At 45.6% G+C, this 11,995-nt stretch overlaps 1 protein-coding gene across 1 annotated transcript; it reads left to right on the top strand.

The window, feature by feature from the left end:
* Nucleotides 1–124: 124 nt before the first annotated feature.
* On the top strand, nucleotides 125–7,243 carry CENPA (centromere protein A). The gene is made up of 5 exons (XM_005600150.4): nucleotides 125–2,326; nucleotides 4,491–4,603; nucleotides 5,119–5,196; nucleotides 5,512–5,686; nucleotides 6,037–7,243. The coding sequence occupies exons 1-4, from the start codon at nucleotides 2,233–2,235 to the stop codon at nucleotides 5,644–5,646; spliced, it is 420 nt and encodes a 139-aa protein (XP_005600207.1). The 5' UTR covers nucleotides 125–2,232; the 3' UTR covers nucleotides 5,647–5,686; nucleotides 6,037–7,243.
* The last annotated feature ends 4,752 nt before the right edge of the window (nucleotides 7,244–11,995 follow it).

Here is an 11,995-nt window from a genome sequence, read left to right as displayed (position 1 = left end):
AACTGATTAGTCCCTGCTGCTGGCTGACTGGTCCTAGGGGAGCCTGGGGCTGGGGCTTCCTCCAGGACTGCCATCCTGGCCCTGGAGTAGCCCCTAGGCTCCTCTCCGCCAGGAATCTGCCCATAAGGCAGAGATTTGGTCCCGTGCCACATGGTTCTGTTTGCCTTCACTTGGTCCAAAGGACTCTGCGTCGTTTAACAGACAGACAGCACTCCAGGAGGTCAGAGCTCTGACCCCTGATGAGGACAGTCAGGAGTGGAGCAAAGCGTCACGTGGTATAGGGGAAAGAAGCAGAATCAGGCGTCAGAGAGCTGTGTTCTCAGCCCCTCCTCTACCTTGATTGGGTGACCTTGGACAAGTCATGTTACCTCTCAAGACCTTGACTACCTATAGAGGAGAAGTTCTCAGCATTCCTACATGTGTTCACCTCCCTGACCCACTTATAGGTTGATGCCATTCTTTCATATTTGCCTTGGTTAAGAGTCCCTCTGGCCTTCTGTTGACTACATCCTTTCAAAACTCAAGGTCATTAGGGGGTTCCTATGTAGCCATAAAAGTTAAATCACCCTTCTTCATTAAGAACACTTGTCAAGAGAATTTTCAGAAGGGATTTCTATCCCAGAATTCAGCAAACTTTATCGAGACCTAATGTGCTCCAAGGACTGTGGATCCATCAAAGAAAACAGGAGAAATGAAAGTGTAAAGAAAGAATCCCAGCACAGTATGGTGTGCAGTAAGAGGCCTTCGTGTGCAGTGCAGGGGAGGTAGTACGGGAGAGGTCAGCTAACTGTCTACAACTATCAGACAGAGCTCCACCTGAGCGGGGTGTTGAAGGATGAGCAGGAGTCTTTCCTGGTGCGGCAGGGGGCGCTGGTGAGGAAGAGGAAGTATTTCAGGAGGAGGGAACAGCTTGTAAAAAGCACAGAAACATGTAAGTGTATAACAAGGTGACATGTTCAAGAACTGCAGGTAAGTGGACTGTGCCTGGCGGTAAGCATGCAGCACCGAAGTGGCCAGAGAGGTGGGCAGGCGCCCAGATAGTGCTGTGCCTTATAGACTTTGCTCAGGCGTTAGAACTCTATCCTTAGACAGTAGAGTGCAGTGGAGAGTTTTAGGCAAGGGAGTGACATGATCCAAATTGCTCTTTGGAAAGATAACCTAGTGGTTATATGGAGACAGCTTTGATTAGCGGTAGGAAGTACTGCAGACAGAGACCAGTAAAACAGCCTTTGATTAATTAGAGTCTGGACGAGAGAAATGGTGGAGTGGATGAGTGTAACAGCCGTTCAAGGAGATTCCTATCGCAGAGCCCTTGGGTGTCGGATCTTCTATTGTGTAAGTCGCCACCAGAGAGTGGGTCTTCTCACCCCCGATGGCCAGTGGACCCACTGAGTATCCCCAAGCACAGGTCCAGCGGGCACACTCAAGTCCTTGCAGGACTGTCGACCTAGTTCGCTTCGGTCTGTCTGCCTGTTGAGAGTTAGTCGCTACCTTCCCGAGCTGGGCTGGAACTCTCACCAGGATTCTGAAACAACCAAGGGGGATGTCGCCTTGGGCATCACAAAATCATCCAAAGTCGTCAGTACAAAATAGTGTTCGTTTACTTTTACTTATAAAGGAAATGTTAGGAGAGGAAAGAGCCACCAAGATCAAGATACAGGGTATTATTCTCAGGTTCTGATCCCCAATCCAAGGTAAAAGACTTCGGTTGGTTGATAGGGCAAAACATAAAATGTCTGAGCAACGCGATTTGTGTAGAGAAGCGCATTCTACAAACGCACCATCTATATCTTCAGAATCGAGCTTTCCTTTTTGCACCAGAGGGGTCCCGAGGACAGAGATCAGATCCCTCCAAGGCGAGCGCCCCCACCCGCGAGCGGAGGGTGGGAGAAGTGCCCGCCTCCCTCTCCGAGTTTCCATTGGCTGAGTTCCCCGTCGATCCGCCATGTCCCCACCCCGTCCTCCTATCACCGCCGCCGACCGCCTCCCGGCCTGTGTTCTCATTGGTCCTCCCGCAGCCGCTCTGCGCTGGGCGTTCCAGAGGCAGCCACTGAGAGTCGCTGCGTTCGGGTTTTAAAAAACGCCGGCAGTGGCTTGGGTGTGCGGCGGCTGCTGAGCACAGCGGGCCGGGCAGTGAGTGGGGTCGCTCCCAGGCTCCCCCGGACGCCAACCTGGTCCCCAGACCCCGAAGGCCGCCAAGGAGCCGCGGGGCCGCAACCCTCCGCGCCCGCCATGGGCCCGCGCCGCCGGATCCGCAAGCCCGAAACCCCGAGGAGGCGCGCCGCCAGCCCGACCCCCGGCCGGCCCCGGCCCGGACCCCCCTCAGGTAATCGGCCGCGGCCTCTCCCCCAACCCCTGCCGTGACGGTCACGGCCGGCTCGCGGGCCCATTCCACAGACGAGAGAACCGAGGGTGCAGCCGAGCCTGCGATTGAGCCGGAGCCCCCAACTCCGGGTCCGCCGGCCTCCTCCGCGCGGGGACAGGGCGGTGTGCGGTTCCCCGTCGGCTCGGGCTCGGCGCGGGGGCTGGGGGAGGCTGTGCCGGGGAGGAGCAAGGACTGGCCCGGACCGCCGGCTCCTAGTGCCAATTCTTGCTGACACTGCTAGCGTTATGGAGCTCGTTAAACTCGGCGTGAATTGTCGCAACGTGATGGCGTGCCCATTTTACAGATGAGAACACCGAGGCGCGGACGGGCCAGGCGACTTGAACAAGGTCACACAGCTTGCTCCAGCAGACACAGGATTTTTAAAAATCAATGTTTGTGCTTTATTAAATTGCAAAGTTAGAGGCTGCTTTTTGTGACGATTTCAAACAACAATTCTACTTTTAGAAGGTGCCCTTCCAAGTTTTTTGCTTTTTTCTCTTCCGTGGGTGGCTGTGTTGGGCCTTAGCCACAGTGCTCTAAGTCAGGCGGTGCTCTCCCCTTGCTCCCTCCCCGAGGTGAAGGGCCGAAAGGAGGCCGGTCTGTGGTCTGGTGGGTGGGAGACCCACGGGCAGGGACTGTAGGCTGAGGCAGCAGCGGCTTTACTTGTCTTCTGCTACCTAGCTTAAAGCAGGGTGAAAAAGTATAGATTAGTTATGGATGCCTCTGCTGCGAATGCGATTTTTTGTCTTTCCTAAACACAGCTAACCTTTGCATCCAGCCAAACTTGCTGAATTCTCTTGTGCATCCTAATAGTCTTTCAGTTGCTTCAATTGACATTTTTAAGTAGGCTATTGTATGGTCTGCAAATAATGACTTTTGAATCTTCCTTTTCATTTTTATACATTTTATTATTGTACTCGAGACCTGGGAATAGCGTCGAAATAAGAGCAGTGTTTTGGCCACCTCTGTCTCGTCGTTTTAATGGGAGTATTGTTAAGTATGATGTTTGCTGCTGCTTTCCCATATATAAGCATCCTTCTACTCCTAGTGACCCTAAATGTTTTATCCCAGATGGACGCTCGACTCTTCTGGCAGCCTTCCTGCACTGGTCCACCAGTCCTGCTTTTCCATTCTTCCCAAGGACTCTTCCGTACCTTTTGCTTCCTCACTCCTCACGTTGGCATGCCACAAATGTGCTCTGCTATTTCCAGCCTAAAGGAAAAGGGCAGGGATGTTTCCTTGTCCCCCCATCCCCATCTCCCTCATGCTCCCCATTTCTCTCTACTGCCCTCCATCCTTAGCCTTTTTAAAATAACCGGACTTAAGCCTACACACTGTGCTCCTCTCTGCAGCAGCGTCATGTTGGGCTTCCTTGTGTTGTTTTCCTTTCCCTTCCCCAGGTCTCATCCCTTCCCGTCACTCATACACCGACAGCTCTTCTCACAGTGACGTCTCTACCCTGGATCTCTCTGACCCAAGATCCTTGTATCCAACTGCCTTTCCAGCTGCATGCTCCTGGGTGTGTCAGACCCAACACATCTAAAACCAAACTTTTGATTCCATAGCCCAGCGGCCTGACCCTGGCACTGAGTTATGCCACTTCTGAGGTCCCACTTTGGCCACTAATGAACTCTGGCCAACTGTCTTCACCTCTCTGGGCCTCAGGATAACTGAAACTAGGGAACTGTACCAGATAATCTCTGATTCCTTCCTATTCTAAAAAAAAAAAGACCTAAAAACAAGATAACTGAGTTTCCAATCTAGGTGGGAAAGATAGAAAAGATGCACAAAGTACTGTGGGGCCCAGAGGAGGGAGCTAAGCCCTCAGGAGTCAGGAAAGGTTGCACATAGAGTTAGCATTTAAGATAATACCCTCAAAGGGTTACTGTTGAGGGTCAGTAAGACCCTCAGAGGATCATTCATTCACTCATTTAACAAATAGTTATTTAGCACCTCTCTGCTGTTTTTCAGTTGCTGAAGATAAATGCAGTGAATAAAATTGACAAAAATCCCTGCTTTTTTGGAACATATTGCGGTCTAGTGATTTGACAGTGTGACAGCCAAGCTGCGAGGTCCACCTGTTTTCCACTGCACTTTCCCTTCCTGACCCGACTCTTTCACTCAGGCGCATCCTCCCGTCCGTCTGGTCGCCGGAGGTCCACGAAGGTGCTGAGGGAGATCCGAAAGCTGCAGAAGAGCACGCACCTGCTGCTGAGGAAGTACCCCTTCAGCCGCCTGGTGAGCTCCAGGCGGCTGCCCGCCACCCCCATGCCGCCTCCTTTCTTTGAATTTCCCAGGTATTGGGGACCCTATTGTCTCTTGCCCAGACAGCCAAGGGACCTCTTCTCTCACCTGGTAGGGGACTCTTTGTCTTCTGAAAACACGAGCCCGCCAAAGGCACCTTCCAGTTCTTTACGGAATTCTTTTCTAACCCCTACCACCTATAAGACTGTGCTCTTTGACTATGTAAATAGGAACCCTCTCGTCCATCCAGCCCTTCATCCCTTGTCCTACCCTGGGAGATTGCCTCCCCCTCTCCCCACCACCAAGAAGAGACATGCCAATTTCGAAGCTCCCAGGAGTTGACACCAGCTGCTAGTTGGGTCCTAAGATGAAGGGCCAGGAAGGTATAACGGAAATGAAGGTTCGTGCAGACTCATGGAGAGAGTCTGTCTTCTCTTGAATGTCTCTGCTTTTACTCTCTACTCCTCACCACTCCTCTTCACTTGCTCCCTAACCCTACTCCTTCACAGGCAAGAGAAATATGTATTACATTCACTCGTGGTGTGGACTTCAATTGGCAAGCCCAGGCCCTGATGGCCCTACAAGAGGTAAGAAGAGGGCCAAGGTACAGCTGGGTGAGGGGTGAGTGTGGGAGAAAGCATTCTGGAATTTCCCAGGGCTGACGAGAGTGTCACACGCTGAATCTTGCCTCCTTGAAAAGAGCAACAAGGAACACCCAGGATTTGGAGGCTGGATTCTTGTTTGGTGGTAGCAGACGTCCAGGCAAAGTTCAGTCTTATTCTGTGAACAGTCTTTCCTACAGTCCTTGGAGCCCTCAGAGACAGTTTAGCAGGTCTCCAAGAAGAAAGCAGCCCATACCCCCTTGTCTGTGTTAGTGGTCCTACTTCTCTTTCTGCCCCCAGGCAGCGGAAGCCTTTCTAGTTCATCTCTTTGAGGACGCCTATCTGCTCTCCTTACATGCCGGCCGAGTTACTCTCTTCCCGAAGGACGTGCAACTGGCCAGGAGGATCCGAGGCATTCAGGAAGGGCTCGGCTGAGCTCCTGCCCCAGTGTCTCTGAGCCTTCCTGCTCACCAGAGTGAGTGCGCTGTGGCGAAAGATGGCCCAGCTTCGCATCACTGGGGTGGGAGCTTCTCGGAAGGAATTTCCCTTCTCCATCCTTAGTCCCTTGCTGTCTCGCCTTCCCTTTGTTCTCTAGAAAAGGTTTGATCTGGTTTTTGGTTGAATGCTTGGGACTCTATGGCACATGCCTTCTCGTACAATGGTAAATAAAGCTATTTTTCTATTAAGCAATGACCAGATGACCCAAATCTCTGACAGAGTTAAGCCTCTCCATTTTACAAGGACCAGGTGATCTCACTTTGATTAAGAGAAAATTTTCTTACTTTTGAAAATGCCTTGTTAGTAAATATGATTCCTAAATTTCAGGGATGACACTCGGGACTCTGGAGCCAGGGCCAGATCCACAGACCATGAAGCACTGCCCAGACTTGCTGTCTCAGAGCAAAGTGTGCATGTTGCTTTTGTAATTGTTTTTTAAGAAGGAGAAGACTGGGTGGCTTTCCTCTGTAACAGGAGTAATATATGAGAAAATCAACACACTTCCAAAGGCCTGAGAATTATTTTCACATAAAGAGACTCCAAGGTTGACTTCAGTTTGCAATTTATTCATAGGATTGTTTGATGATTTTGAAGACATCAGACTTTCTGGGTTTATGGGAGAAAAGGATATTTATTATTTTAGATCTTTCTGTACCATTTAAATTTTTTTACCATATGTATATTTACTTTTATTTAAAACATGAGAAAAAATAGGAGAAGCCCACTTCAGTCAGTTGTGTGGAAGAGCCTGGCAGGTCTGGCATACAATCTCTATCCTTCGGATTAATCTCATCATTAGTGGCAACGGCAAGTTCCTATGTGAAGTGTGCCTGTAAACAAATTATAGCTTCTCAAAAACTCACTTGGGGTTAAAAGAAATCTTTAAGATTTGATGTTCTGGTTCCTTCTAGTAAATTCCTATCAAAATCATTCAGAAATTCTAGCTTGCAGAATTTATTATTTTTAACCATAGAAGATGTATCATAATTTATACTTTAGTATTTTCCATTCCAGGATTTTAAGGTGCCTCTTCAATGTTTTTACAGTACTTTTGTAAATTTTTTGTGGAGATAATAAAAATAATCTTTAATGAAAAAAATTTAAAACAAAGTTACTGTTACAGCGTTCAGAGACTATACTGTATTTTTTGTGCATTAACGTCAAGCTCTTTGTTTGTACACTGTTTGCAAACAGCCACAATTTAAACAAGAAGAGAATTGAGTGATGTGTTTTTGCCTCCAGTGGAGTAGAATATGAGCCGTTCAGAGCCTTGCCCTTCTGCTGTAACTGCAAGCAGTTTGACAGATTCCCAGAGAAATGGGAAGTGCCACTGGGAGATTTTTAGATTTTGTGTGTGGCGAAAATGTGAGGGGGGACTACGAATAATGATGTGTCAGTCAACTGAATTCTGAGACAAACTAAAGGAAAGGACCAAGTTCTGTTGTTTAATAAATTTTAATCCTTTGGAAAAACCTCTTTGTGTTCAGCATCAGCTCCTATTTACGCAACTAAATAAACGATCAAATAAAGTTTATCTACCTCTGAATATTTTTAAAGTTCTTGTCAGAGGGTTATTAATTAGAAGATTATAGTTTTCCTCAAATGGACACATCTCTGCTCTCTGAAAATTGTTCTAACCAGGACACCATTACAACACATGTACACACATCACATTCAAATCCCAGGCAGGCCGTGTGCTCTCAGCACCACGTAGTGTTTAGACAGTAACATGAGAGTAAGTGATTTACATCATAATAACCTTGTATATGGTTGCAGTTTACTCTAAGCTTGGAGTGAAATACCATTTACATTGTTATTGGAGTTTTGTTTTTGTTTTTCTCTGCTTTCTGGGTGATTTCATTAACACTATCTTCTAACCTTTCCATTAAATTTTTAATCTCTGCTTTCACATTTTCAATATCTAAGAACTCTTATTTTTTGAATGTTTCTTTTTTATAGCAGCCCAATCAGTCACTGTTTGCTCAGAAAAACAGAAACCAATCCAGATATTTCAAGCAAAGAGGAATTTAACGGAAGGGACAGGTTAATAATTTCAGGAGGGGTGGGAGAGCAAAAGGGAAGAGGATACTACCGGAAGACCGGGAGCTGCGGTGCTAGAAGCCCACACGCCACTGCTCTGCCGGGAGCACGGCCCTGCCCCCACTGCATCACTGCGGTGGAACCGCACCGGGAGGCCCCGCTCCAGCTGATGCTGCTTCAGCCCCGCTGACGCTGAGGAAGCTCCTGGCAGCTGCTGCTGCCAAAGCCACTATCAGAACACGAAAGAAAAATGCCTCCTTTCTCCTCCCACCTTCCAGGCCCCAACAGCGTTTTCCTTCGGCAGAAACTAACCAGAAGCAGCTTCAAGGGCGTCTGGGAACATAATTGGTGGCCTTCTAAACCCTTATGTTATGGAGGAAAATTTGAAAGGGTGAGAATGGAGCTTAGAGAGCCAATAGACATGTAACCTGCCCACATCCCAATCTTGTTTCATGGGTGCAATACCATCTTAAGGATACTTAGTATAATTTTTTTTGTTACTAGTTCTTGTTTTCTTTTTGCTGCCTTGCCCTGTTTTCTCCAAGTCGTTTTGTTTTTCCTGTTTGTTCTGGTCTTTCACTGTGAGGTTTTCCTTAAATGTCTTAACACTCCTTATGTTTAAGAGTGAGAGATTTTGCTGTGTAGATTGTGATGGCTCTCCACTTTCCCCACTGCCAGGTTAGGAGTCCACTCTCCTTGGTCTGAAGTCAGTTTTCACTTGTCCATCTGCTCTCTAACTTTCAGAATTTTGTTACTGTTTTCTCCTCTCCTGTTCTTCCCATCCTTGTGAATTCATGTTGAGTTTCTTACTCTGTATAGAATTGTCGATTGGTAGCTATTTTCTTTCTGCACATGAGAGAGCTGATTCACCATTCTCTGGCATCTGTTTTTGTTGAGCATCAGCCATGAATTCAACTGTTGCTCCTTTGAAGCTTATGTTATTTCTCTGCTATCTCTTCTTAAAAGATTCTTCTTTGTTTTTGGCATTCTGCAATGTCATGATATGTCTAAGTGTGCAGTTCTTTTTATTTATCTTGCTTGGCATTCATTGGGCTTCTTGAATATGGATTGATGTCTTTTCATCAGTTCTGGAAAATTCTCAACCATTATCTCTTCAAATACTGCCTCTCCCCATTCTCTCTCCTCTCCTTCTGGGACACCCATTATCTGTTTGCTAAGCCTTCTCACTGTATCCTTGATGTTTCTTTCTCTCTTCTATTTTCCATCATTTTGTCTATCGGTGCTGTATACCTAATTGTTTCTTCTGCTCTGCCTTGTAGTCAATTTTCTTTCAGCTATGTCTAATCTTTTAAACCTGACCATTTTCTTAATTTCAATTGTTGTAGTTTTTTAGTTCTAGAATTTCTATTTGATTCTTTTCAAAATTGTCATATCATTTTTTATAGTTTCTAGTTCCCTGCTGACAATGTCAAGCTTGGCTTTTCTATCCTTTAAGATTAAGCGTAGTTGCTTTACAGACTGTCTGAAACTCTTCTAATTAGAGTCCCTATGGATCTGTTTCTATTTGTGGTTTCCTTTGATTCTGACTCATGATGTTTTTCCTCTTTGGTGCTTGATTGCGTTTGATAGTATGCCTGACACATCTATGTGAGGAAATAATTTGACGCATAGAATGATGTCTTCCTCTAGAGAGGACTTTTTTCTACCAGGTGCCTGGAGGCACTAAACATTCAGAACCACCTTAATTCAGTTTCAGAGCTTGAGATTTTCTGAAGCTCCCAGATGACTGAAAGCCAAGGTACAGTCTGTCAGGTCTGAATTGCTTCTCATTGACCCTATTCCTAAGGTACAACCAGCCCTCTGAGGTCAGCTTATCCTACGTACCTTTGTCTCCCTAACCCCACAAAGCTGCCAAAAGCATAGCTCATTCTTCAGCTACCTTTTTAGGACTGGCAAACATCCCCAGGAGAAAGGGTTAAATCTAATCTGCTGTTAAGCTCATCTCTAGATATCCATCCTCTCTTTGATCTTGGATCAGTTTAATGCTTTTCAGAAAATATATATTTGTCCAGCATTTTTAGTTACCTTCAATAGGTATGACCACTGGCATAATGACAAACAGACCAATGGAATAGAATAGAATAGAGATCCCAGAAATAAACCCTTGCATATATGGTCAGATGATTTTTGACAAGGGTACCAAGACCATTCATTGGGGAAAAGATAGTCTTTTCAACAAATGTTGCTGGGAAAATGATATCCCCGTGCAAAAGCATGAAGTTGCACCCTTAGTTAACACCATATAGAAAAATCAACTCAAAATGGACCAAAGACCTAAATGTAAGAGTGACAATTATAAAACTCTTAGAAGGAAGCACAGGGAAAAATCTTCATAACGTTGGATTTGGCAATGATTTCTTGAACATGACAGCAGAGGCACTGTTAATAAAAGAACAAATAGCCAAATTGAACTTAATAAAAATTAAAAAACTTTTGTGCATCAAAGGACACTATCAACAGAGTGAAAAGGCAAGCCACAGAATGAGAGAAAATATTTGCAAATCATACATCTGAAGAGGGATTAATATCAGAATATGTAGAGAACTAAAACTCACTAACAAAATAAACAACTTGATTCAAAAGTGGGCAAAGGACTTGAATAGACATGTCTCCAAAGAAGATATACAAATGGCCAATAAGCCCGTAAAAGATGCTCAATGTCACTAATCATCAGGGAACACAAGTCAAAACCATAATGAGACACCATGTCACATCCATTAGGATGGCTAATATCAAAACTCAGAAAATAACAAGCGTTGGCAGGATGTGGAGAAATTGGAACACTTCTGCACTGTTGGTGGGAATGTAAAATGGTGTAGCCACTATGGAAGACAGTATGATGGTTCCTAAAAAAATTAAAAATAGAACTATCTTATGATTCAGCAGTTCCACTTCTGGGTACACACTCAAAAGAATCGAAAGCAAAGTCTCAGATGTTACTTCACCCATGTTTATTGAAGCATTATTCACAGTAGCTAAAACGTGTCCCTTGACAGAGGAATGGATAAGCAAAATGTGGTATGTACATGCAATGGAATATTATTCAGCCTTACAAAGGAAGAAAATCCTGACATATGCTACAACATGGATGAACCTTGAGGACACTGCTAAATAAAATAGGCCAATCACAATGCACCACGTACTATGTGATTCCCTAATATGGGGTGCCTAGAGCAGGCGAAATCAGAGAGACAAAACTAGAATGGTGGTTACCAGGGGCTGGAGGGAAAAGGGAAGGGCAGTTAGAGTTTAATGGGTACAGAGTTTCAATTTTGCAAGATGAAAAGAGTTCTGGAGATGGATGGTGGTGATGGCTGCACAACAACATGAATGTACTTAATACCACTGAACTGTGCACTTACAAACGGTTAAGAAAGCAAATTTCATGTTATGTGTATTTTACCGTAATAATAAAAAAAGAAATTTAACATCATCCATGAGCCAGTTTATACCATAACCATGAATCCTGAGCCTCCACCCAGCAGAGGGCGCCATGTGCCTGAGGAGACGTGGGAAGGGAAGCTGCCTGCTGCTGACAATGGAGTGTGACTGTGGCTCCATTGGGCAAACTCCAATTGCCAGCTGTCTGCAGCTGTGGAGTAATGGCTCAAGGATGATTTCCGAGCACCACTGCATTTTCATGGTCCTAAAATGGAGACGGCCACAATTAGACGACAAAGGGACCACCTTTGCCACTCTATTCATCAAAACAGCTAGGTAACAATTACACTCTAGAAAGTCTAAATTCAGGAAATGCAGAATTGTAGAATCTTAATAATTGGACTTTAGAGGCCGTCCTGCACGGTCACTCTATTAAAAATGAAGAAACAGCCCCAGAGAGAAGAAAGGGCTTTCCTTCAGTCACAGAGCTGGCTAGTGAGCAACCCTGCTGTACTCTAAGCTCCTGGAGAACAGAGCCTGTCATCCTTGTCCCCGTGTTCTGAATTCCTATCCTGGTTCTCAGCTTAGTATAACTTCTTATTAAATAACCAAATGAATGAGTGAATGAACGAGTTGTGACTGGAACCCATGTTATATTACAGACATTAGAGATTTTGAGGTACCACCTATCTGGGCATCTGTCAGCCTCTGGAAACTTCTCCAAAGTCCAAGCGGTTTGAACCAGGCAGACTTGTTTCTAAATTAGAATGTCTAGAACTCAAAGTAACAAGAGGGACTGGAGAGATGGGTGTAGACAACAATACTTAACTTCTTGCTTCAATGG

The sequence above is a fragment of the Equus caballus genome, chromosome 15 (genome assembly GCF_041296265.1).
Source record: "Equus caballus isolate H_3958 breed thoroughbred chromosome 15, TB-T2T, whole genome shotgun sequence".
Lineage (NCBI taxonomy): Eukaryota > Metazoa > Chordata > Mammalia > Perissodactyla > Equidae > Equus > Equus caballus.
This window is presented reverse-complemented; position numbering and strand designations above follow the sequence as displayed.